The 27,825-nt window shown below is 40.1% G+C and overlaps 1 protein-coding gene across 2 annotated transcripts; it reads left to right on the forward strand.

Moving 5' to 3' along the window:
• The first annotated feature begins 5,299 nt into the window (after nucleotides 1–5,299).
• Nucleotides 5,300–27,395, forward strand: STEAP4 (STEAP4 metalloreductase). 2 transcript variants are annotated; one of them, XM_079931647.1, is made up of 5 exons: nucleotides 5,300–5,664; nucleotides 19,934–20,388; nucleotides 21,391–21,567; nucleotides 22,829–22,993; nucleotides 24,734–27,395. In XM_079931647.1, exons 1-5 carry the CDS (start codon nucleotides 5,313–5,315, stop codon nucleotides 24,995–24,997), a joined length of 1,413 nt encoding a protein of 470 aa, XP_079787773.1. In that variant the 5' UTR covers nucleotides 5,300–5,312; the 3' UTR covers nucleotides 24,998–27,395. The 2 variants fall into 2 exon arrangements, with proteins under 2 accessions (XP_079787773.1, XP_079787772.1); XM_079931646.1 differs by having other exon boundaries at nucleotides 5,303–5,664; nucleotides 21,040–21,567.
• Nucleotides 27,396–27,825: the final 430 nt, after the last annotated feature.

Genomic DNA, 27,825 nt, shown 5'->3' on the forward strand with positions numbered 1-27,825 from the left:
CCGCCTGCCGATGCAGGGCACACGGGTTCGTGCCCCGGTCCGGGAAGATCCCACATGCCACGGAGCGGCTAGGCCCGTGAGCCATGGCCGCTGAGCCTGCGCGTCCGGAGCCTGTGCTCCGCAACGGGAGAGGCCACAACAGCGAGAGGCCCGCATACCGCAAAAAGAAAAAAAACCAAACAAAAATCTAGACCAGTCCATTATGCCTTTATTGAGACCCTATTATGCACTAGTCACCTTCTAGGTATTACATATACAGCAAAGCACAAATTACACAAGAATTCTTTGTGCTCACTGCACGTGCATTCCAGGGGAAAGGCAAACAATAAGCATAATGAGTAATTCAAGTACAGTGTGTTACAAAGTAATGAGTGCTATAGAAATAACACAAAGAAAGGAGCAGCAAGGGAAGGGAGCTGGGCCTGTATGTGTGTAATTTCAAATAGAAGTGACTTGACTGCTCTTTTCTGAATGATCTCTGAGTTACAGTAAGTGAAAAAAGCAGGATGTAGAAGAGTGTGACTAGTAGGCTGCCACTTGTATTTTTTAAGAATAAGTATGTGTGCTTTTATATGCACAGTCTGTCTGTGAAAGGAGCCCATAAATCATCAACATGGTTGCCTCCACGCAGGAAAACTCATTGTCTGGGGAAAGATGCTTTTTCAAGTACACCTTTCACATCTTGAATTTTGCCCCTGTGCATCATTTTGTCAAATATTTTAACTAATTCTTTAAAATGAAGTTGTTTTATATAACCCAAAATAATCTATAGTAGTTAAATCAATGGTTTAGCAAATAATCTGTGAATATAAAATAAATCACCTAGATTTGGTATTTCCCTACCAGCATGATAAAGTTTTAGTTATCCCAAGAAAAATAACTCTTAGAAGCAATTAACCTTTACAAACAGTCAAAATTATGCAGAAATAAACATATGCCTAATATTTTCATTCTTCTTGTCCTTTTCTTTTCCTCCTATGATCTGCCCATTGCTAATTCTGTTTGAAGGTGAACAGGACAGTGCATGAAGCTACACGCACTCTAACTTTTTTCTCCTCTTTAGCAATTGAAAATCCAACTAACCTTACTTTACTGGCACCAAGCGTAGATTGGCTGGGCTGGAATTGCCTTTACCAATAACACCTGCAGCACTAACAGTGATCCACTGTTGAATCGTAGCTCTTTCGGCAGCCTGATAAGTCAGCGGGTCTACCAGGAGGCTGGGGTGAAGCTGAGATGGTTTATCTTCACTTTCAGGATTACCAATAGAGTATCCCTGTTAATAACAGTGGTGTTTATCAAAACATTAACTCAACTTAAAAGTTTCTCCATCTCTTCAAGCTATTTTGAACATCTTATTCTTTGATAACATCAAGCTAAGTGACCTCCTCTGGGGTCAGCAGGTGAGGCTTGGGTCACATCCAGATTTCGAATGGGGATGATCAGTTCATAACCCTGCCAGTGGCCCGGGAATCTCCAACATTAGCACAGACTTTGTGACCTGGAGAATCAGAGAACTAGATAAAGAGGATGGGGACTTCTTGCCCATTTCCAATTCCCAGAAGTAGCTCCCCTCACCTGTAGTCAGGGATTTTTAAAAATATAACTATTTACTTATCTCACACACTCAACTCTTCCACTTTTACCTTCTCTTGAATTTCTAGTGAGAGTTTCTTTAGGGCATGTTTTATTTTTAAATTCTTTATTGTCATTCCTGACATCATCTCCTAGCCTAGTCTCCACTACTGTCAGTGTCTGGCATATTTTCCCATCAGGACTTTTTTTGGGTACAGGTGGGTGGCAAAATGTTGTTTGGTTTTGCTTCCTGCTGTGTGTTGGCAGGAATCCTAAAAATAGGTTAAAGCCAGGTCCATGGCCTGTGTTTCTTTACTGTACCCCTTACAGTTTTACAGTTCAGGGGCATATGAGGTGAGTGGCTCAATTAGCCCACCTCCAGGCAAAGCAGGAAAGAAGTAGAAAAAGAAGTTTGCTGGGACAAGAAATTAAATTTCAAGTCTACCAGGAAGTAGCTGAGAAGCTTCAGCCACAGAGGTTGATTATTTACCTACGTCACAGATATGCTACAAGAAAACTCAGGGATTTTTTGTTTCTTGTGTTCTTTTTCCGAACAACAAATGTCATCCCTTTGTGTGATGAAGGTACCTTAAGTAGGCAGTATGATTGGAGAACCAAGACTGATCAGGTGCCCTTCTCATCCTACCCAATCCCATTTTATCAGGCAGGACTATACAAAAAACAGACCATCCAAACATGGACTCTCATAACTTAAAAGCCCGGGGTATAGAGCTCTCTTCAGGTATGGAGTTCCAACAGTTTCAGAAATCTGTCTCTTCCCATCTCTTTGCTCTCCTTTCCCTTGAAGTGGCTTCTTTCTCAGGTTCACTTTCTCCTCACAGCCACATTCCAGCAGCTCAACAGCCCTCTGGAAAGAGTGTGTGTTGTTCCTGGAAAGATTGCTATTGGCCCAGCTTAGGCTACATGTCATCACTGAGCCAATCACTGTGGACAAAGTTGTGTGCTTTGATTGGCCAGGCCTAAGTCATGGGTCTATTCCTGAAACCCCAGCAGTGCTGCCACTTCCACCTGGACCACAAGGATCGTGCAAGGGTGTTTCTCAAAGAAAAATAGCGCTATGATTAGCAGAAAGGGAATAGATCCTGCAAGGCTAGGACTAGAGGAGGTCAGTGAAGCACCAACAGGGCAAAATTTAAAGAGGCACGCATTTTCTGATTCATGAAAGTTTGGTTTTGACAGTGAGCTTCTCCTCAAACTGTGTGCCCCTCACTCACCTCACCCTCCTCCTGGCCCTGGATGCTGGGTAAACAAAAAAAACAAAAACATTCATATACCCATGTTCAAAACTATGGCTCAGAGTACCTGAAATCCACACCTTCAGAGACTCATTTCTCTGAGTAGGCAGAGACATCTCTAGGGGTTCCCCAATTTCTTCCCCCCCCCAAAATAGCTGCAGGGTAAACCTTTAGTCAGTGAAAGTTTCCCCAATACATGCTAGTTATAGGCTATCAAGTCAGTAACCTCCAGAGCCAGCACGTGTTAAAAGCCCCACCCCATAAAAATGTGTGGTGCACTGTGAGGGCCAAGGGGGCAAGACCTGGGACTGTACAGAAGAGGGTCCCTGGAGAGGAGGAAAATGACAGAAAAAAAGGAGATACAAGAGTTAAAGGCACACTTTTATCCAATCACTTAATAACACTTAATGAACACTGGCTCTAGGTCGATTTTCCTAAGTTCTACCATATGGAGAAATGAAAGTAGCAGGCTGGCAAGAGAGGATGTAGCCGGAAAGACTCAGGGCACAGTCCATGTGGAAATCTCTGAACACGACCTCTTTGATGGTGTGCAACATCTGGGAAGGCTTATCTGGAGTTCCAGTGATAAGGCTTCAGGGAGGAGAGTGAATCCTGCCAAGGGAAAATCCTTGCTTATTCTGGAGGCTGGTGTCTTTGAAAGCTTAATTTTCCCCTACAGTAAAGGTTTAAGGAAAGACTGGGAAAGTTATGAATTGTGTATCCCTCCTAGGACCAAGGGAAAAATCAATTCTTAAACCACAAGATAAATAAGTCAATTACCTCTTATGTTTGGTACTAATAAAGACAACTTTTTTTCTATCTTTCATATTCCATTAATTTTAATCTTTCCTTTTTGGGACTCTAGTTGCCTTTGGCAAAGAAAAGAGCTTACATAACTGAAATATATCTGCCTGTAATAAAAATCAGGTTTAAAAATTTTTGTCCATCTTAAAAGTTCATAAAGAAATGATCCTGTTATTAGTTGGAGGCTGCATTTGGGAATATGATTTTCCATTCTGTCAACTCATAATGGATCCAAACACTACCCAGAAACCAGGGTAACCTGGTCCACAGACATCAGCTGTCTGCTTCTGGTGGCATATATGTCACCATGGTGTGAACGGTGGACGGCTAGATGCCAGCAACCTTACAACCTTATAACTCACTCCCCTGTTCATGGAGCAGCCTTCTACATAAAATGGCTTCCCCAGGATGTGCCTACTGGGAGAGCATGTGGTGGCCAGAATGCCTGGTGCCCTCAGCAACCATATTTCACAGTAACTATTTGCTTTATACTCCATTGATAACTAACAAATCGGCATTCTGGTTGTAAGTACCAGGTTCAGTGTGCTAAGAATCAAGTTTCTGTGCCCACAAGCCCTGCAGATGCTGGACCAGGGGCAAGTCACAGGAACTGTGTTGATCAACCATGAGGCCTCTTAGAGACACAGCAGGAAGCCTTCTTTCCTAGTTACACCCCTTCTCTCACCCTGTGAGTCTTCAAACTGGGAAAATTAGATGCTATAAAAGCAATGAATACCTTTTTAAGTTCTTCCTTGCCCAAAGAATACTACCAGATGAACTTTTTGCAAAATATAATAATTGGCAGTAGATTTATTAATGAGTGCAAGAAATATTGAGTACCTTATTATATGCCAACTACTGTGCTAGGTGTGGTGGAGAATTCCAGGCTGAAAAGGATAGGGTATCAGTCTTCGAAGCTTGCAGACCAGGAGAGGAGATACACAATAACTTTCTTAAGAGACAAATTATTCTAACTTCTGTAGTAGGATGAACTACACTGTATGGATAAAGAAAAGATTAATTGTAACAAGTGGCTCAGAGAAGACCTCTTGGAAGACATGGGATCTGAGCTGACTCCATGAGATGCTCTGGGGAGAGTTGCAATCCAGGCAAAAGGGGGTTTGGCTCAAAAGTGCAGGGAACAGGACCCCCACGTGGCTGAACATCCTGGGCCTTGGCAAGCATGCCATTAAGACCAGGTGACTGGGTAAGAGACAGACTGGGAAAACTCTGGGCTCTAGACCACAGAGCATGGGAGTGCAGGAGTGCTCTGTCCCACAGATTATCATGGTTAGTTAAATCTTAAACCACCATGGCTGTGTTTTTTGAGCTCTTCCTAAGTAGAAAGACTATCAGTCCAATATATATTATTGTGTATTACGGTATCATCATCCCTCTCTTTCACTTGGTTTGTTTCTTTTGAGCCATTTAATCTACCTAAATTAAGACCTCCAAATTCAAGATCATCCAGGCTATGAACCCCTCCCTGGAAAAAAAAAAAAAAAGAGGGTTTCCAGGCACAGGGGAAAGATGTCACCTCTGAACTGACACTGTGGCACAGGGGGAAATGCCTAGGTGCCTAAATCAGGTGGTGTTTTCTCAGCTCTTCAGAGCGGCCCCTCTGGCTCCTTAGGAAAGGGGTCCTCCTCAGCCTCTCCAAGCCTCAATCTGCCTGGGATGCACATATCCCAAGGGGTTTGGGGAAAACGCTTTAAAAACCCCGCTGGCCAGAGATCAGCAGCAACATCTGAAGCAATAGCGACAGTGACAGCACCGGAATTTCTGGTCTTTCCAGCTGCCCAGGATTCCCAGCTTGAACTCTTCCTGGAAACGCTTGCTTTCTTCACCGCTTCTCTTGCGCAATCTAGTGGGCCCCTCCCTCCGCTCTCCGGCTTCTTATACCGACGAGAGCGGCGAACCGCAGCCCCGAGCCTGAACGCCACACAGCGTCCCCTCTCGGCCCGGCACTCAGCGCGCCCCGCAGCAGCCACGCTGGACCACAGCTGCCTGGGAAACACCTCTCCCGCAGGTGGGTCACATTGCTGCTGGCCTTCGCCTTGTACCTTTCGCCACAGGGCTCCCCTCCCTTATCAGCTTCTGCCCACCTCGAACCCCTGCTTCCAGGACCCCACTCCGCAAACCTGCTCACCCTGGGAAGAAGGTGCAAGGCCATCCAAGTGTGTGGCCAGATGAGTTAAGCAATTCAACAAGTGGCTTGCTTCCTAGACTTTCATCCCCGGGGTGCAGACGAGACCAAAGGAGAGGACTTGGAGGTTTGGATTCCTCTCTGTATCTTACTTCTGGATAAAGGCAATCTAGATCTGAGCCCGCTTCTTGACCAAGAGCTGAAAATGTGTCCTGAGATCTGCAACCGCTTCCATCCTTGATCTTGATTCCAATGTCCTTCTGCAGTTTAGTGATTAATTGCTTTTCCAGAGAAATATTTTTTGGAATGTAATTGTTTAGAGTAAATAAAGCCTTTGGTTCCCTGTTTGTCCAGAGGCAGCTGGAAGGTAGTTTTTCCCTCTGGATAGTAATTTAGAAACTTTCTTTAAAAGATGACTGGTGTAAAGGAAAGTGAATTGGATGGAGACTAGGGCAGGGGTGGATTGGGGAATTCTATTCCTAGTTCTAATTAGAAGTTCAGTACCTCAGCCTCAGTTTCCACACATGGAAAATATAAGGCTCTTGGACCAGAGCAGCCACAAAATCCAACTCTAACAAGGTGAAAACACATGACTAAAGATGTTTGCAGGTTTGAAATACACTGAAAATTTCATCAATGCTATAAGTGTAACCAAGTAATTACTTTCTTCATAATAATGCAGGTTTCACTTTTATAGGGAAACTACCCAGCTGTGGAGAGAGAGTCTTTCCCCAAGGAGTATCTAGACTTGTACCACATTTATCATTCACAGAATACTCTCAGCTTTCCAAACCAATTCTTCAGCCTTGCTGTATGAGAATGTCCTATTCCCTATAAATGGGAGTGATATAAGTGTCACTCATATGAAAGAACATTTTTTTCTGATACAGTAGGTGTAATTTTATAAAATGGCACATTTATTTGAAGCAGTAACTTTTTTCAAGGCCCTGAGTTTTTCAGAATGCTTTGATTTAGCACAGTATGAAATTCTACCTGCCTGTATTCTACCTGCATGGCAAACACTGCCAACCCAGAAAGCAGGATGAAGCACTCCCTATTTATCAGGCTTCAGGGTTGTATAGGAAATGGAACATGTGTATGGAGAAATTGGGTCATAGCACTCTGTCCATTTGGCAACACTTATGGTGCTGCTGAAGTTCACACGGCAACTGAAGGTTCAGAAACCAGCATGTTCGAGGCCCGACCCCTAACTTGAGAATGATTTTCGGATTCCTGCCTTGCTTAAGCTTGCTAACTGTTGTTCGAAGTAACCAAATACGTTTTTATAAGCCTGCTCATACATTGATGACCTTAAGCCTTGAGCCTTATTCTGAACAGTTTTAAGAAAAATAGATTCATTTGTCATAGAATTCCAAAATGGAAGAAATCCTGAACAGTCACTCTACATTTCCTCATGATCCTCACCATCCAGTTATCTTTATAAGTCATTTGTATCTTTTTTCAACTGCTATTTAAAAATTATTTCCTTTTAAAATCTTCACAAAGTTAGTCTGCTAGCAAAAAAAAAAAAAAAGATATAATCACCTTTCAAACTTGAAGACTTGCCAGGGCAACTTGTAGGTTTCTTCTGGGTTGTCCTTGTCAATTGTTAAGTGTCTGCAACTACATCTACCTATGTAATTCCTACTCTAAGGAAGGAATTAGAGTAAGGAAGGAAGTAGAGTAATTCCTACTCTAAGAATCTCGGACAGGCTGTGGATAGTGAAGTGGATAGTGAAGTTTTCTTTGTGGGATTTTTTTTTTGAAGTTGTAGTTAGGCCAGAAGTAATAGAAATAAAGTTTACAAAGCCTCTGAAGCCACCTGTTTGACTCTGTGCTTTGTACGTCCTTCTGTGCTCTGCACATCCAAAGAGAATGGGTCACTAGTTAACTATGAAGACAGTTAACTATGAACAGTTCCACATGATGTATTCAACCTATCATGAATTTTGAATGACTTTTAGGTCATTTCCAAAATGATTTGAATTAACACTTGTTCTTTTTTTGAGAAGAAATCAGACCTGGAAGGAATAAAGCTAAGTAAATAACTAAAGGATAATTAATGCTGAAAACAATGTATGGTAAGAAAACATACTTGGCCAACATACGTAAGCAATTTGTTCTTCCAAAATCATTACGGAAAAAGGAACAAAGAATGCTTGCACTGTATGAAGATCATCTTTCAGAAATACGTCACTGCAAAAAATACGCAATGTTCTACTCAAAGAAGCATTTCCACCCTAATTACCTAGGCAGGACATGACATCCTAATCTGAATGCTTCTCCACATTGTTCTAGAAGAGTGTAGTCTGCCATGTGTAAAAAAGCCTTATCATACTGAACTTTGATGGTTGCATCCTTCTGAAAAGTTATTTTGAGTAAAGTACGTTTCTTTGAAATGTAGGTTACATGATCAGTCTTCATGTCAGGATGAAGTTAAGTTCACTTTTCATCTTATAAGGAAGGTAAATGTGTGCAAAGGATAATTTTGAAAAGTCAGGAACTATAATTCTGAAAAAAGAGAAAGCTGAGAGGTAACTTAATATAACTGTATAGCACTCCTCTTAGAGAGGGGTTATTAGAACACATCTCTTTTACCTTAGCTCCAAATATTGAAGGAAAAAAAATGGCATCAAGCACAGGGCCAAGTGTTCCAACCAGGGTTTCACTGGTGATGGCACAAGCACTGAGAAGCATGGGAATAGGAGGGCATGGCTAATGGTCCACACTGATTATACATCTTCATCTATACTTTTCATTTTACAGGGTGTGGAAACAGTTTTGAGCCCAAATTAAGCAGTGTCTGAGCAATTATGCACAGACTTTGGTAAACTTTCTTGTCCTACTTCCCAGGCAGAATAGCTCCCCTCCTCTGTATATGCAACATCTTCACACGTTGTATTGCAGCAGTTTGATTATGTGTCTACATCTTCCCCAACTTGGGAGCCCCTGGAGGACCAGGTCAGTCTAAAGTTTATCACTTTATCCCTCTTGTATAGCACAGTGCCTGGCTCAGAGAGGCTGTTCAATAAATCTGTCAAAAACACGCAATCCTACCAAGACATTGTTGATAACACTAATTTTATTTTTGAAAGATGCTTATCATTATGGGCATAGGAGGTTATAAGCATGGATGCCCCCTGAGCTGTACTAGTTAATAGGGTCAAAGTGTCCTGCCCTTTGGGAAGAAGCATGAGATTGCTGTATGCTGTACAGTACATATAAAGTAAGTAGTGGAAATTATTATAACTATTTTTAAAAGGATAAAGAAATTGCAGCAACTTTGGTATTTCTTCTCATTTTAGTAACCCCATTATGTTGCTATCCTGGGTAAGGTTCATAATAAATTTGTAACTATAATACTTTGGAGTTTAATTCATTTTAAAGAGTGACATAATGAGATTAAGGCATTTAACTGAGGTCATGAATGTTGGAATATTGAAGTTTTAAAGGTTTTAATTAGTTTAACTTAAGTAAAACACTTGAGCCCTTCTTTAATACCTGAAGGCATGGCACAAGAAATGAAGCCTATTGAACAGTTCAAAAGAACTAAGTTACAGCAAATCATTCTTATTATAGAAATGATCATGCTTCTAGTTATTTCTTCTCCAGTACCCAAGTACTAAAATGATTTCTTCATCCTCTTCAATTGCCCTGACTTATTAGGTGGTATGAGATACGGGAAGGGCCTGAGGAGAAAGCAATTAGCAAGTTGGTAAATGGTTCATTGCAGTTAATAATGGTTATCTTCAACTGAGATCCTAAACTGTGCTCTTTTTTTTTTTTTAATGCATGTCTGGAAAATTAGAAGATATGTGTTATGGGATGATGGTACACAAAGAGGTCCCTGTATCTATCTCCCCGAGGGAACCAAGAGTCTAGCAGTGTCAGACTTACAGCCAAAATCGTGTTAACTCCATGTGCGCAGTGGAGAGGGTCTGGAACATTTGTTGAGGGAGGGAAGCCACATGGATTCTGTTATCATTAAGAACCTAGGAGCCTTCCTAGAAGGAAGGCCTCTAAGGAAAGAGATTTTAAGGCTTAAAGTACAAAGTCAGGAGTGGGAAAGTATATCATCCTGTCAGTCCAGTTATTTCTCCATTTCCATGGTCACAGGCAGAGTCTTGGGGAGAAGGGGATGAGAGAAAGAATCAGTGGTATGCTGGTAAATGGCTCTCTAAGGCAAAAAAAAAAAAAAAATGTCCTGAATTACAGCATTTGCTGATTTCCATGGTGTGAAAACTCCCACCACGGCTGATTTCAAACTTTCAGCTGGCAAGCCAGCTCTGGTCATACCACACAACTAAAAAGAGCTGAAATTAAATACCTAGGACTTAAAAAGAAGGAGCAGCTTTCGCTAAAATATACTGATCAACCAGCACTGCCCTCAGGCCTGTATATCAGAGTATAATACAGGAGGCGGAAAGGTGTTTCAAGGGTACTTTCCCTCCTGGGGTAAGAAATGAAGCAGCTGAAAGGCCAAATCATGGTCGCAGCTCCAGCTCATGGGGTCTTGGCGAACATTAGACGTACTCTGGCCATTGGGAGTCCTTGCCTCCAGAGCCAAATTAGAAATAGAAGAAAACGGTGCCCAAAAGAAGATAAAGGAGACTATATACAGGACATGTAAACCACCCCTAGGAGATTTCTAAAAATGCTGAGGAGATGCTTTGAAGCAGATTGGAGTTACCCCATCAGCAGGGTTGGGGGCCAGGGAATGGGATCAGATCCACAGCAAAGCTGCTCTATCTCCAAACTAATTTTGGCAGTTATCAATAGTGAGATAATTCCCAGTGGCCTCAAGGTGAGGATAAATAACTATTCACAGGAAATTTATTTAAACAAAGTTAATTCTGAAATGATCAAATCACTTCTTAAATATCTCTGACTACAGCAGTCCAAGAAAAGCAAAACCCACTAATAGATACTAAATATTAAGTGGATTTTTGTGATCACCAAATTACCCAATAAGCAAATGCTCAGGACCTCCCTGGTTGCACAGTGGTTAAGAAACCGCCTGCCAATGCAGGGGACATGTGTTCGAGCCCTGGTCCGGGAAGATCCCACATGCCGCGGAGCAGCTAAGCCTGTGCGCCACAACTGCTGAGCCTGCACTCTAGAGCCCGTGAGCCACAACTACTGAGCCTGCACTCTAGAGCCCGTGAGCCACAACTACTGGGCCTGCACTCTAGAGCCTGCTAGCCACAGCTACTGAGTCCGCACACCTAGAGCCCGTGCTCCGCAACAAAGCGAAGCCACCCTAATGAGAAGCCCGCGCACCGCGAGGAAGAGTAGCCTCCACTCACCGCAGCTAGAGAAAGCCTGTGGGCAGCAACAAAGACCCAACATGGCCAAAAATAAATAAATAAATAAATAAAATTTTTAAAAAATTAAAAAAATAAAAAACTACTTAAAAAAAAAAAAAGCAAATGCTCAGGTATTGTGTACAAGTCAAATGCCACCCAGTCAGTGAGACAGAGTTGTTTTTCTGATGGTGGCAATCCAGGTCCTAATTCTCATGCTGAATCTTTGGTGAACGACAGATTTATAAGCTGTTCAGGATTTAGAATGCAAACAGAGGTCAAGGTAAATTAACTCAGCCATGACTGAATCCCTGACCTTGCTGTCATGAGCCCCAGCTTTAATCAAATGAACTAACTAGCCTAGACAGGGGGTAATAAACCTACATGATAAAATTCTTAGCCAGGGAATCATAAAACAATCTTCATTTATCTTGACAGATGCAGCTGAGATGTAAATGTGAAAACACGTATTAAAAAGATTTTTAGTTGGACCAGAATTTCACCAAAGAACCAATATTTAAAAGAAATAAATTTTCTCCTAAAGTACAATTAAAATCGATAATATAGCTCTGCATTACCTTGCTCTCCTGGTATTCATTGGGTGGCAGTGAAATGTTACAGAATCATTTTAGCTGCAGCACGTCATGGCTAGTTTTACTTATTAGCAATTCATGTGGATATATATCCCCATAGAATATTAATGTAAAGGTTATATTTAGTTATGCTCTTGTGATTTAATCAGACTGGACAAGTTAAGGTTAGTTTCCTTTTGGGTCATTCTATTGGCTAGCATAAAAACTAAGCATCAGTAAATTACAGTGCTATGAGATACATAACATTTTCTCCCAAAACAATTGAAATCATTAATCAATTTTTCAGCAACCAACCTGCAGTGGTTTCTTTATTCAGATTAAGAGCTTTAAATGATAGATTTATGTCAGTCTATAGCTATTACTGACAGAGCTACTTCTAACTACAAGGCTAAAATAAGAAAAGTACTATTATATGTTCAAATAACATATATAGGCTGAAGATGGAACTGTCAAAAAAATTAGAAAACTCCATTAATTATGGGCACATTACATTTTTTGTAAACTACAATCAGTGGTCTTTTTAAACCAAGAGCTTCTGATTTTGCTACAGTAATATATGCCTGTTAGTAAAAGAATATGTGCTTAAATGTGAGCATGCTTGCTTTCCCTAAAGAGCCTTGATCTCACTAAATACAGAAATAGCTCAGTGAATAAACTGGATGGGTTCATGTATTATTGTAAGGTTTTAAAATATATATATATATTTTTTACTATTTTTTGCTTTCCAATTGTCCCTGGGATATATTAAAACAAATGCTCTGAATCAGAGGAAGGCTGGCCTAGTTGCAGAACTCTGTCCCGCCCCTATGCCTGGTAATTAAAAGAAACATTTGATTGATGGGCGTCAGCTCACTACAAATGTGTTGTCAAGTCATCTAGGGCTTTCAGGTTGAAATTCAGAAGGGAAAATAAAACAGAAGGAAGGAAATTTTAAAATCCCTGTTTACAGGCATCAAATTAAAGTGAAAAATCCTGTCACGTCGTATAGAGTTTAAAAGTGTCTTTTGTGTTCTGACTCCCTGGAGGTGCCAGGCCAGATCACTGGACTTGTGTGCTACAACCCCGACGGAGGGCAGGGGGTTGTCCGGAGAGGGTACTGTAGGAGGAGTTCAAAACCTTGTGTGAACAATCGCTTCAGAATTCAAAGCTGAATTCTCAAAGGGAGAAAGGGGCAGAATGTCTTTAATACTGGTTTCATCTGAATGTAAACGGGATGTTGTCTGGCACCGTATGAGAGATGCTGTGAAGGAGTGACCGTAGCAGATTCATGGCTGGATTTGATCAAACCATAACTTGTGGCTCATAGAAGACAACTCATCAAAGTTTCCTTAAGGGAATTGTAAAGCAAAGCCTACCAAGTCTTGTGTCTGGCATCCCTTGACCCTCTCCCATAGGGGGCCTACACACACTTTTTTTGCCTCCAGTTTTCATAAAAGTAGGAATTCTAGGCTATCAGACCCAGCCAATGGTTACTTAGAGGAAGAAGTTGTAAAGCAGGTGAAATGTTTCTGCATCCCCCTACAAGCTCATCCACAGCCTGTTCTCCCTCTGCCTTTTCCCTCCTCACCATCTCTTTCCAAAAAAGATACCCTTATCTTTTCCCATTTCCAGCGGTTCTCAGCTCTGGATGCTCTTTAGAACTGATCTGTTTGGTCTGGTTTTTTAAAAATACAGATGTCTGGGCCCTACCTCAGAACAATTGATTCAGAATCTCAGGAGGTGGTGCCTGAGCATTTGATAGCATTGACTTGTTAAGTATAAACACTTAAAACATGCAGATTTTGTAACGCTGTTGCAACATTTCCAAACAGGACATTCAGGTAGCAAACTAGCAAATGAAGAAGTCCATACCATGGACTCAACACTAAAAAGGAACGCACTATTTACATGAACTATTTACATATGCGCCAACTTGGATGGATCTCAAGGGCATTATGCTAAGTGAAAAAAAGCCAATATGAAAAGGTTGCATTTTGTGTGATTTCATTATATAACATTCTCAAAATGATAAAATTACAGAGCAGAGAACAGATTCATGACTTCCAGGGATTGGGGCTGGAGTCAGAGAGGGGGATAAGTATGACTATAAAGGGGTAGTGACGGAATAGTTCTGCATCCTGATTGCAGTAGTGGGTACCTGAACCCACACAAGGGATAAAATGACAGAGAATTATACACACCCAACGTCCTGATATCAGTTTCCCAGTTTTGATATTGTACTCTAGCTATATAAAATGTAAACACTGGAGGAAATGATAAAGGATGCACAAGGACCTCTTGTACTAGCTTTAAACTTACTGTGAATCTATAATTATTTTAAATAAAAAGGTTTCTTTGCTTGTTAAATACAAGCGTTTAAAATGTGAAATGTTTGTATTCCATTAGGACATTTCCATGTTTTTCATATGCTAGAATCCTCTAAAGCTAGAACTGGGCCCCTCTGTCCTCTGACCTCTGGGAGATGAGAGAAGTAAAAGCACAAACCAGACTGGCCCTAACATCCTCAAGGGATACCTAGCTGGGAACATCCGGCGGAATGCTGCCTTAGGTTCCCAGAACCCGGGGTGGGATCTGCAGACAGAGGGACCTGATGGGCGAGACTCTACATGACCCACACCAGTACCACTTCATCACATAGGCACATGCGTCCGCACACACATACACACACACACACTCACGCTTACGCTTCTTGGTGGCTGCTACCATGGCCCTCACAGTTGTCTCTGTCACCTTTTCATCTGCATCATTGGTTGCCAATCTCTAATCTATATAAACACTCTTGCAGGGTCGCTTTGCCTGTCTTGGCCTCCCTCTCTGGGAGATGCTTCCACAGGAGGCAAAACCTGGAGATTTTCCAAACCAGGGGGTAGTCTTGTTTTGATTCCTGTTACATAACTGAGGTTTGGAAAGCGCTGAAGGAAGGAGAGGAGACCACTATGCCATAACCAACTTACCCCAACTTTCCCTTAATAACTCCGCTTCCTGTTTACCACCTTTCTTATTTTCTTTATTCCTTCCATCCTACATCTATGAATAAAAGAGGACTAGGAAAGTTTTTTTACAAGTCTTTGAACAAGAAACCTTACTACCTCCATAAATCCATGTTTATACATGGGAGTTATTTTGAGTTACAAATAGCCTGAAATGATTGTAACTTCCTTCTTTACCTAGTACTTACTGTAAAATACACCCTCAATGAGATCTCCCTTGTGGTTTAGAGTGTGCATACATCTCATTTTCATGAACATCTGTTTTCAGGATATTTTTTCCAAGAGTGCTGAATCTAATTCTTCCAAAGAATTTGCTAACTTTTTAACTTTTTACATGTTATTTCATCATCCCAGTTGTAACCTGAGGTCTGATCATTTTTCTTCTACCATGAAAAGATAATAATAATCAAAATAGTGTATTATCCTGGGTTGATTTGCAAGCAGAGCCTGTAACAAAGGCTTGTGTGCAGATAGTTTATTACGGAAGTGATTCCAGGGAACAGGAGTGAGGGGCAAGGGGCTTAAACCAGGGAACATGGGAAAGACAAAAGCCCATTAAATCAGCCACTGTTACAGATGAGTGGTACTCTTTTCCTCTAGGACTTTCATAGGAGCCTTATGAAATGTGTCAGAACTGTGTTCCAGAAGATGAAAGGGGAAGCACTTATCCATGGAGTCCTGTGCCCCGTTGTCTATGATGGGGCAATGGGCTGTACACGTCTGAGTGCCAAACAGGCACAGGTATCAGAGAAGCCCAGGACAAGGATCGAGAGCTAAAAGATCTAGAGCCCCAAAGTGAGCCTCTGTTAGGCAGTGGAAACAGAGCAGAGCCCAGTTACTGCCCAAGGACTGGAAATAGAACCAGGAGGATTTGAAGGGGAACTCAAGATGTGTGTGACACAATTATCAACCTTATAACTTGATACGGAATAACTAACTGCCCAATGGAATAACTGTATTACTTTCTATTGACTCCACCAGTGATATTTTAATATCTCCTTACTGTTTTTGTACCTTCAGTTTGTCTCTGAAGATTTAAGAGGGAAAATAAATTTTAATGCTTGGGATAACAGCCCAAGTGTGTTATGCTGGATTGCCAAGCTGCATTTTAAGGGGGAAATATTGAAGTAAAATGTGAAAGAATTACAAATGAGAGAGGTTCACACTTGAGCTGTTTTTACATCTGTGTTTTGATAAATTCATATGCTCTGAAGCCGTTTTATATAAGGTTTTATTTATGAGAAAGAAGTGGGGAAAGCAGAAGCTTCTCAAGAATTATTGAATACTATTTCAGGTAAATTTTATATATTCCAATAATCACAGTTATAGAAGCATAATTAACCCTTAATTTATAGAATTTATAAAAAGACTACATTAATTAGATCATTAATAGACTGATTAATTAACTATAGCATATGAAATACTCTCCTAATAATAGACAGCTTATTGAGTACTTACTAAGTCTCAGGAATTGTTCTAAGATACATCAATTCATCTGATCCTCACAATGCCCCTAGAGTAGGTACTACAGATCTCTCATTTTAAAGTTGATGAAACTGAGACACAAATAGTTTAACTCACCCAAGGTCACGTGGCCAGTAAGCGGAGCAAAAAATACTAGTGTAGTATAGTTAATATCTTCATTTTTTAAAAAAAATTTTATGACAGGTTAGAATAGATAAATGTAGGGGCCACGTGGTCAAAATGAAGTCTGGACTCTCTCGCTGCAATGATTAAGGTAATCCAAATGATAATATGTCAGTAAAGACATCATCCATTTCATTGCAGGACACAGGCAACTTTGTCAAATCTATATCTTGCTTGCAAATGTTCATCCCAATATAGGAGATAGAAAAATAATATATTAGGATAAAGAATGGAGAAAAAGTGAGGGAATAGCCAGGCACACTGGTATTCTGTCAGTACACTCACAAACCAGTTCTACGAAGTAGAAAAATTAAGGCATCATTCAGCAGTTTAGGGTTTGAGTCATAACAATTAGTTGTTAACTGATGAGCAATACAATAGAATTTGCTACACTAGTTTGCATTTGTAGATGCTGCTAAGAGCTTTTCAAAGGGACAGCTGTGTTTCCATATGATAGGCCCTGATCATATCCAGGTGCTTTCCCATATAAGGTCATTTCCTACTCTGATAAAGTTCGGGATATCAGTCACTAGCTAGTTTATAAAATGATTCACTTATTGTGCTTAATTAAATTATTCAAAGAGTTTCTGTGGAAGTACAGAGAAGTCTTGTATTTCTTGTTCCTTTACTAAGGGAAGTGAGACAGAGAAGGACACACATCATATGATATCACTTATATGTGGAATCTAAAAAAAAATGATACAAATAAACGTATTTACAAAACAGAAATAGACTCACAGACATTGAAAACAAACGTATGGTTACCAAAGGGGAGGGGATAGCAGGGGCGGGGGAGACAAATTAGGAGTTTGGAATTAACATATACACACCACTGGGCTTCCCTGGTGGCACGGTGGTTTGGAATTAACATATACACACCACTGGGCTTCCCTGGTGGCACGGTAGTGGAGAATCCGCCTGCCAATGCAGGGGACATGGGGTCGAGCCCTGGTCTAGGAAGATCCCACATGCCGCGGAGCAACTAAGCCCGTGAGCCACAACTACTGAGCCTGCGCTCTAGAGTCTGGGAGCCACAGCTACTGAGCTCACACGCCTAGAGCCCGTGCTCTGCAACAGGAGAAGCCACTACAATGAGAAGCCCGCGCACCGCAACAGAGTAGCCCCCACTCACCGCAACTAGAGAAAGCCCGCGCACAGCAACGAAAACCCAACACAGCCAAAAATAAATAGATAAAATAAATTTATTAAAAAAACCCATATACACACCACTATATATAACAAAGGTAAACAATAAGGACCAACTGTATAGCACAGGGAACCATATTCAATATCTTGTCATAACCTATAATGGAAAAGAATCTGAAAAAGAATATATATATACATATATATGTATAACTGAATCACTTTGCTTACCCCCAAACTAACACAACATTGGAAATTAACTATACTTCAAGAAAATCAAACAAACAGGTGTTTTCCATGGGCTAAAATGGAAAGGGCAGATTTCTGAAATCCGATTGAAAAGGTGCAATCTTCATATGCTCTACAATCTGCATGAACTTCACCATGCTGGAATGGAAGAATGATTAGGTCTGGTTTGAAACGCCACATCAAATTCACGAAGTTTTACTTTAAACCCATTTGGGTGGAAGAAGCAATGTCCTTACAACACCTTCCCCCACTTCTCTGCTTCACCTTACTCCTCCCTAACTCCCAGTGCTCAGTCTGTACTCACTCAGCTTCCTCCTCATCATGCACCTCATGCTGTGCCTGGCACACAGAGGAAACCGCTGCTTCCAGCTCCGACATTCCACCCTTCTAATATGATCCCACAAATATTTACCAAGAAGTGCCTGGTCCATCACAGGCAGTGCTCTTTTTTAGCACTGAGGATGCATCACTGAACACAAGAGACTACACACACACACACACACACACACACACCCAAAAAAAGATTAACTAAAAGTTTAAACTAAATGCTAAATATTGGGAAGAGAAAAGTTTTTGAGAAAAATCCAGTACCGAAGGAAGAAATAATATTCTTTGAAAGTGGAGAAAGTATCCTAGATTATTTTATTAGATCATGAAAACTTCAAGATCTTTAAATTTCAAAACCTTACAAAGCAACACAATCACATGGTTTATAACAGTATCTCAGTTTAGTTTTATCCTGCATTTCTTTTACTTTGGGTAAGATTAAAAAATCTTTTACTATATTGAAAAGTCCTATTTCCCTAGGATGAACTAGCATCTCATAGTCTTTTGCCCTATTGTCTAGTGGGCAAATTTTTTATTGGTTTGTATGAGTGTAAAATAGTTTTCCAGGGCTTCCCTGATGTCGCAGTGGTTGAGAGTCCGCCTGCCGATGCAGGGGACACGGGTTCGTTCCCCGGTCCGGGAAGATCCCACATGCGCGGAGCGGCTAAGCCCGTGAGCCATGGCTGCTGAGCCTGTGCATCGGAGCCTGTGCTCCGCAACGGGAGAGGCCACAACAGTGAGAGGCCCGCATACCGCAAAAAAATATATATATTTTTTTTTCCAGTTTGATTATCTTGTGACTTCACTTATCATGATTTTTTGCTTTGCAGGTATTATTTATTTTTATGCGATCACATTTGTCCCTTTATTCTTTAATGATTTCAAGGATTTGTGATATAGGAAAAGGGCTTTTCCCGTCTAAGGTTATAAAAGAATTCTCCATGGCCTCTTCTAGCTCTATTATAGTTCCATTTAAAAAAAATATTTAAATCTTTAATATATTTTAAATTTACCTTGGGGGGGGGGAGTGTGAGGTATAGATTAAACTTTTTCTTCCAACTGGCTATTTAGATAGATACTTTGGCTATTTAAATAGATACTTTGTATGTTAAGGAAATATCTATTTTTTCCTTTTTAAATATGAATCAAGAATAAATATCATTTTTTTAGGTTTTTTTATTGAAGTATAGTTAATTTACAATGTTGTAGAAATTTCTGAAGACATATAGGTTCTTGATCTTTTAGCATACATAAACATGGCCACATTTTTCTCCTTAATCTTCTAACATGGTGAGTTCTATTAGGATTTTCTAATATTGAATTTACAGAACTAATCTTTACATTCCTAGAATAATCCCATGTGATCAATGTGCACTGCCTCTTAACAGGCTGCCAGATTCTGTTGGTTAATCTGGGATTTTTGTATCACTAAACATAAATGAATTGGTCTGTAATTTCCTTATTACTGCATTCTTTGTCAGATTTTGCTCTTGAGAACTTTAGGAACTGTTAAGTGTTCAATAAATGCAGTATCATTGTGATACACGTCCATAGTTTAAGACAGCAACCAGTCAGCGTCTTGGGTTTTTACTGCATTTCTTTATCCAATAGAAGATTTTGTTACTAAGCCATATGAGACATATATACACTAATTTGTATAAAATAGATAACTAATAAGAACCTGCTATATAAAAAAAATTAAAATAAAATTCAAAAAAAATAAAGACATAGAATATGTGAGACAGTTTTTACTCCTTCCAAATTTTGTAGGGAATATGCTTGAGATAACTCAGTAAAAGATTCAAACAACATCAGTCAATCACTGTTTCCTGGATATAATTCTCATTAATTTTTGCCAGAACATTCATATTTTTTGGGTGTTTGCATTATTATCTTTCAGTCATGGAGAAAACTACAGATGTACTTCTTCTCACTACGAATTCTTCAGAGAAGCAAGACACTGTATGTATTTTTGGAACTGGAGATTTTGGACGATCACTGGGACTTGAAATGCTCCAATGTGGTTATTCTATTGTTTTTGGAAGTCGAAACCCCCAGATGTCCAGTCTGCTGCCCAACGGTGCAGAGGTCCTGAGCTACTCAGAAGCGGCCCAGAAATCTGACATTATAATCATAGCAATCCACAGGGAACATTACGATTTTCTCACAGAATTAACTGAGGCTCTCAATGGGAAAATCCTGGTCGACGTCAGCAACAACCTGAAAATCAAGCAGTATCCGCAGTCGAATGCAGAGTACCTTGCTCAGTTGGTGCCGGGAGCCCACGTGGTAAAAGCATTTAACACCATCTCAGCCTGGGCTCTCCAGTCAAGGGCACTGGATGCAAGTCGGCAGGTAAGATTAAATGATAAATTTACACTCCATCTTTAAAAAGTGAATGTTTTAATATGTGCTTATGTCAAAGATTCCAAAACATAATTCCAAAAGAAAACACTTCATTCTGCTAATATGTGCCATGAGTGACTTTCTTGGGCTTGGCCAGGTAGGGTAACCAATTGTAGTGATTTATTTAGCACTGTCTGTACCCTCAGCTTTTAGCTTGATGGAACCCAATGGTGTCAGTCTCTGGAGCCCTCTTGTCAGTACTAGAAAATAACACTGCTAAATTGTTGATGGGTATCCCTTCTATTCCCATTACCTTGTATGAAATGGGTTCCATTTATTCACTGAGATTAAAAGCAATCCATAAGTGATACGGCACCCAAGAATACGGAAGAGAGATCAAACTGTTTGCATTGTGGAGAACCAAGTCTTATCATATCAGTGTGATATGCTTACAGCCACTCTCGACTTAAAACCCTGGTACTTAACTATCCAACACACATGTGCAAGTCTAAACCATCATCTTGTTAAATATGTCCTTTCTACAGCCTTGTTTGAAAAGCAGTTAACTACCATATGGCATTGTCTTGCACAGTGCTTATACAGACTTTCAAAATAATTACTAAAGAAAGAAAAAATACAAAATGAATTATTTTAACCCAGGTGTTTGTCTGCGGAAATGACGGCAAAGCCAAGCAAAGAGTAATGGATATTGTTCGTAGTCTTGGACTTACTCCATTGGATAAAGGATCTCTCATGGCAGCCAATGAAATTGAAAACTACCCACTGCAACTGTTTCCAATGTGGAAGTTCCCCTTCTATTTGTCTGCTGTTCTGTGTGTATTCTTCTTTTCCTACTGTGTAATAAGAGAAGTAATCTACCCTTATGTTTATGAAAAAAAAGATAGGACATTCCGCCTGGCTATTTCTATTCCAAATCGTGTCTTTCCAATAGTAGCACTTACACTGCTGGCCTTGGTTTACCTCCCTGGCGTTATTGCGGCCATCCTGCAGCTGTACCGAGGTACAAAATACCGCCGATTCCCAGACTGGCTTGACCACTGGATGCTGTGCAGAAAGCAGCTTGGCTTGATAGCACTGGGATTTGCCTTCCTTCATGTCCTCTACACACTTGTGATCCCTATTCGTTATTATGTACGATGGACATGGACCAACAGAACCATTGCCCAGGTAAATCTCTACTCATTTGTATTCTCCTATTCTTTAAATCAAAGAGCAATCCTGCTACACCATATTCCACTTCACAGTTATAGAAAATCACTGTTCTAAGCATCTTTATTTTTTAAAGTAGCTATAACTAGACACCTCATGTTTGTTTTCAGGGGGTTGTTGTTTTGTTTTGTTTTGTTTTTTACTGAATCTGGTTGAAATCTCATACACCTATTGAGAATGAAAGGTAGATTCCCCAGTCCACTTGGGTCCATATCTGTATTCCCAGGACTCACTGAGATACTGACAAACTAACAGATTTGGAGGCTCAGGAAAACTTAATGAACCTACTTGAGTTACTTCAATAAATGGAAGCCAAGGTGTTTTCAAGTTTCTATCTTTATGCATGCTACTTCCTTTTGGAAGTCAAAACCAACCATCTTATACGTGAGGGGGCTGTCCAAACATGTGTCATAGGAATGTAAACAAATTCACAAAAGGGTGCTTATAACTCCATTAATGTTTGACTTGTGGGATGCTGTCCTCAATAACTAGAAAACTAAACAATTCTGAGCAAATGTCAGATACTATATTCTGCATAGTCAAAATATTCAGAGAGAATCAGCTCAGGGAGTCTTAAAGCTGTCCCAGAGGAAGTTCTATACATCAGTTCTCGTATGGAAATAATTGATTTTGATCAATCTTACCGCAGTCTCAAAGTGCTGGGTCTGTGGATTTCTCTACATTATTTCCCTAACAAATACATGGGATGTCCTTGGGTAAGAGTCATGTTACAGGGGCCAGATTTCTCTCAAGATGTGATGCAACAGACTTGATGCCATATTACAACATAAAAAAACATGAAAGAACTCAAACTTCATGTGTGTGAATAATCAGCATATAAAGCAGGAAAACAGAATCCTGATGTAATCATTTGAGAACATCGATTTTTGCTTGGGGAACAAGAAGCCATATGGTAAGGAAGGTTTAAGTAAATGTTTATCTTGTTTTAGGATTTATAGGGTCAATTAAAACTCTCTATACAACTCCTGGAGTCAACTATCATAATAAAGTCCCAATAGAACCAATTATTTTTTTCTATCAAAAAATATAATACCTAAGTGTATTTTTCTAAGTGTAATTATTTTCAGTGATTGTTAAGAAATGTTATACAATTTTCTTTGAGCAAAGAAACCATGCAGAGGTACTCTTCATCCCCTTAAAAGTTTGGGCAGTTTGTAAAAAAATGGAATTTTAAAAAATTGCTTATAACTCTTCTTAGGCAATAGCCAAGAAAGAAAGTCCATTTAGTACCTCTACTGCCTGGCTCAGCGATTCATATATCGCTATGGGAATGCTTGGATTTTTCCTGTTTGTACTCCTGGGAATCACTTCCTTGCCATCAGTTAGCAACATGGTCAACTGGAGAGAGTTCCGATTTGTCCAGGTAAAAGATTTCACGATTTAATCTACTTTACAGTGCAAAATGATTCTGGCTTTACAAATATTCTCATTTTTCTCTCATACCCTGCATAAATTTTCATTTAACTCCATCACTTCCCTAGCAATCTCATAAAAATAGCAACTGAAACAAGTTCAAATTAGAAAATGCTAAACTCTGGTACCAAAAGGCAGATTCCATAATGGCTGAATTTCCTCGCAGGGCATCCCTTGCCAAGATTCCTGACCACTCCCAGAGCCACAGCTAAGAGTATAAAGTGAAAAGCATCAACTACTATTAAATTCTGTGTGTGGAGATGTACTAGGTGCAAGGTGGAGAGAAACCTAAACATAAAATTTCTACTTCTGAAAACCAATTTTAGAATATGGACTTACTGATATGAAAAGGCATATAATGAAATAATCTTTAAAACCTTCAAAGCAAGATACGCTAGACTGTCATCGTACCAGATTCAAAGCTGGTCTGTAAGAGGGAAAACACATCAACCACCAGATACCTCATTAAAAGCAGCTGGTATCTTCTAGACCAGTGGTCTTCAAAGTGTGGTACCTGGACCAGAAGTGGCAGCATCACAAACATCACCTGGGATCATGTTAGATACAAATCCCCGGGCCCCACCCAGACCTAAATGACTCAGAAACTCTGGAAGTATGGCCCAGCAGTTTGTTTTCACAAGCCCTCTGGGTAATTCTGATGCATGCTCCTTGTGAACCAGCATAACAGAACAGACTATTAGTAACTGAAATCAGCTTTGAACTTTATAGAACAATTTGAATTTCAGAAGTCTTGCAGTTTCTCCCAGGGACCAAATGCAGTCAACATTTTCTCATGTTTACACCTTTATTCAAGACATTAAGACAGAAATGAACATTGAGCTTTGTATTTAGGCCAAAACAAACAACCAACCAAAAGTAAAGTTTGCTAATTGCTCTTTATTGCGACAGAATGTAGCTAGCATCTGCTCTTAGTCAGCAACATATACTAATGTGGTGCTTCTTGAGGACATACTGTATCTTGCTCATCTCTGGCCTCCAGAAAAGGTGATTCAGGAAAGAGTTTTACCATTGAAGAAGAAGGTACATTATTTATTCTAATGCAAAAGAATTTACTCCTGGGAATCTTTCCTAACCTAATCTTTACCAGTTAGGTTAAGATGAAACCACCATGTCATTTGCAAGCACAGTCGTTTTATTTATTTATTTATTTATTTGGCTGCGTTTTTTTCTTCTTTTTTTTGGTCTTCATTGCTGCGTGCGGGCTTTCTCTAGGTGCGGCGAGCGGGGGCCACTCTTCGTTGTGGTGCGCGGGCTTCTCATCGCGGTGGCTTCTCTTGTTGTGGAGCACGGGCTCTAGGAGCGTGGGCTTCAGTAGCTGTGGCACATGGGCTCAGTAGTTGTGGCTCACGGGCTCTAGAGTGCAGGCTCAGTAGTTGTGGTGCTCAGGCTTAGTTGCTCCACGGCATGCAGGATCTTCCCAGACCAGGGCTAGAACCCATGTCCCCTGCATTGGCAGGCAGATTCTTAACTACTGCGCCACCAGGGAAGCCCAGCACAGTGTTTTTTTAAATGATATACTGATCATCTTGAAGGAGAGTTAATGCTTTTTCAGGACTTAGCAGTGTTCTAAATATTACAGGTTTCAAAAGCTTGTGGCTTTGACAAATACCCTTCATTGGCTTACAGTGTAAACAGTGTTAATGTATATGTTTTTGTTTCTTGCTTATAGTCCAAACTGGGTTATTTGACCCTGATCTTGTGCACAGCCCACACCTTGGTGTACGGCGGAAAGAGATTCCTCAGTCCTTCAAGCCTCGTCTGGTATCTTCCTTCAGCCTACGTGATAGCACTGATCATCCCTTGCACGGTGCTGGTGATCAAGTTCATCCTCATCCTTCCATGTATAGACAAGACCCTTACACGGATCCGCAAGGGCTGGGAAAGGAACCCAAAATTCTCAGAATCAGCATTGAATGGAAAAACAGATATTTAAAGCAAAGTTCAATTCACCTGGACTTCTTAACTATGGTGTTGTATGTTTAGAGAATAATAATGGGTGCAGTGAAGAAAGTGTTTTTCTCCCACCACAGGCTGAAGCTTGTGAACAGAGAAAGAAATCATGCCTGACTTTGAGAAATGGACACCGTTTGATCTCAGGCTGGTGTTGAATCGGTGTTGGCCCCTGCTTCTCCAGCTCCCTGCTGGAGCTGGGGTTGCTGAGGTCACGATTCGCTTTGTGGTTTCACAGTAGGAAGCTTCTTTGTTGTGGGCAGCATGCATGACCTAATGTCTTGCAAAATCTAGGGGAAGTCCATGCACTTTCCTTCTCTGGTTCAAGGGCAGAGAGGAGTGAAAGAGAAAACAGTAAGATTGTGGCCACTGATAAAGGCTTTATTAGGTATGTCTGAAGAAGAGGGCCGAGGAAGTAAAAGGAACGAGATTTTTAGTTTGGTTTTTGGCAGTGCAGGTTATCATAAATATTGCCATGGTGAATTCTGTAGTTGCGTGTGCTCTTTGATTTTGTTACCAATATGGATGTGTAGTGTGGGGAATTATTTTATAAAACAATAAAAATATCACAATTGATTGTAAGTAATCATGGGTTGGATATATAAAAATCTATATCATAAGATATAGATCCTTCCTCTACAAAGGAATAGGTATAGGAAAGATTGAGTTAAAAATGAGGGATACCCACTTGGATTTTCTCCATGTACAATAAGCAAAGAAGAGCTGATAAAAGCCCTTGTGCAAAAAGTTCAAATAAACCAAAATTTAAATAAATTTTGTAAAGTTGCACTATATCAGGTTTGGTATTGTTTAGGTTTTGTGGTATGCTTTGTAAATAATATATTCCAAATCTTGTTCAATATTAATCACCTATGAAATGCATTTCTAGTATAAAAAAGTAGCTTCTGTAGCTTGTCATAGTTTGTTGTCAATTTAAGCAGTGAAATTAAATGAATAATGAACGTGTAAGTTGAACCGATACATAGATGAGAGAGAATTATGGTGTCTTAGGGGAGAGAGGTGTGAGCAGTAGTTGTAATAGGAGACTTGGTTGTTTCTCAGATCCTTGCTGGAAGGCAGGATGGTTCTCTCTGCTTTTGTGTGCTGATGAGGTCATTTCGAAGACACCTTCAGCAGGATTAGCCTTTCTGGCTCACACATGGAGCTGAGAGGAGCCTTATGTGTGACCTTCCCACACTGAAATAACCAAAAGGCTTCGGGTTTGACATTTTTCTGCCCGCTCCACAAAGGCCATTTCTTTTACTTTTTACTTTTATTATCATATATTCTATATGACCTTATACAAAATGATTAAAATATATTAAAACATCACCCACAATCCAGGATATTTTTCTACAAAACTTTTTGAAAATCGTTCTACCTATACTGTGTATTCAATTTTGTACCCTCCCTTTTTCACTTAATATATCGTGGCTTTGTCTGCTCACTTACATGGTATATGTATTGAATCAGTGGCTGCATAATATTACATCAAATACGCATTTATTTAACCACCGCCCTAATTCAACATTTAGGTTACATCCATTTTTTACTAAAACATTTCATAGGGTATCTTGGCACGTACAATTTTTCCATATTTTAAATTACTTCCTCAGAATACTTGCAAAGAATTGGGATTAAAAAGTAAAGAACTTTTAATAGCATTGGATACATATTGCCAAATTATTTCTAAAGTCAATACCATTGGCACTGAATGAGGGTGTTGGTTTCATTATACCCTACCAGATTTTGTTTTTTATTTCAATTTGTGTTAATGAGAAGATACACAGAATATATACTCCATTACGTTATTCTTGATCCACCCAAGCAAGGATATAAAAAAGCTTGCGACTTTGAGCAGAGCTGTGGTGTGTGGTGCTGACCCAAGAGCATCAGTGAGAAAGACAGGGAAATTGTCACCACTCATCCCGCTATTTGATGCAAAACAGCCAAGTATTCTAGGGTTGGCAGCTGCCTTTTGGCTAGAGAATTGGTTGATTAAAGGTTAAGTACTATCCAGGCTGATCTAAAAAAAGCCTTTGGGATTAACCATGCTCCTTTTTGGGGAAGAGAGTAAAGTTTTTACTGGCTACATGGTTCATTACTAAAAACAGAAAATGCCATTCTTAGGTTAAAAAAAAAAAAGCTTACCTAGAGTAAAAAGGATTCTACTTTTATAACCTAGTAAAAATGCTCTACCTGGGTACTTCACAAAAGGCATCCAGGAAGCCAGACGTTACAGAGTGCCCCTGGTGTTTTGGCATCACAGTGCATTGCTGGGCATGACCCTCAGCCTCATCCACAAGGGCTCCAAGCCCCACCAGCTGACCAGAGAAGCCAATTCCCTCCTTTCGCCCCTCCCAATATCCCTCCCTTCCCAAACCATCAAACCAATGTGCCCATCCTAACACAGCTGACTCCCCCAGTTTACTTAAGGTGGAAAGAATGAGTTTGAAACAGATAGAAATAGGTGTGTTGGGTGAACTATATTCCTTTTAACTGTTCCAAACTATTCTACATTAAAAAGTGAGACTAAACTTCCTTACTGCTGGTATGTTTCCTGTATTCTAGAAAAATTTTTATGATATCATATACCTTTTATTTTCGTATGTTTTCCCCATATTAAGGGATGACTGCTTCTGTAAAATCTTTCTAGTTTTGTAATCATTCTGGTTTTGACTCCTCAGCATTCCAAAGAAAGTGACTGAAAGGTTTTGAATCACAGTAGCTCCAGCATCTGGAACTAAAAATAGTTCCTTTCAGAGATAAGGAAAAGGAGAGGCAGTACAGGGGTTGAAAAGCACATTAATG

This window comes from Stenella coeruleoalba (genome assembly GCF_951394435.1).
Source record: "Stenella coeruleoalba genome assembly, chromosome: 9".
NCBI classification, from domain to species: domain Eukaryota; kingdom Metazoa; phylum Chordata; class Mammalia; order Artiodactyla; family Delphinidae; genus Stenella; species Stenella coeruleoalba.

Coding starts and splice junctions, on each gene's coding strand:
- STEAP4 (XM_079931646.1), top strand. CDS start 5,313: ATGCACATATCCCAAGGGGTTTGGGGAAAACGCTTTAAAAACCCCGCT. Junction 20,389..21,039: donor CACTGGATGCAAGTCGGCAG/GTAAGATTAAAT, acceptor ATTTTAACCCAG/GTGTTTGTCTGCGGAAATGA. Junction 21,568..22,828: donor CCAACAGAACCATTGCCCAG/GTAAATCTCTAC, acceptor AACTCTTCTTAG/GCAATAGCCAAGAAAGAAAG.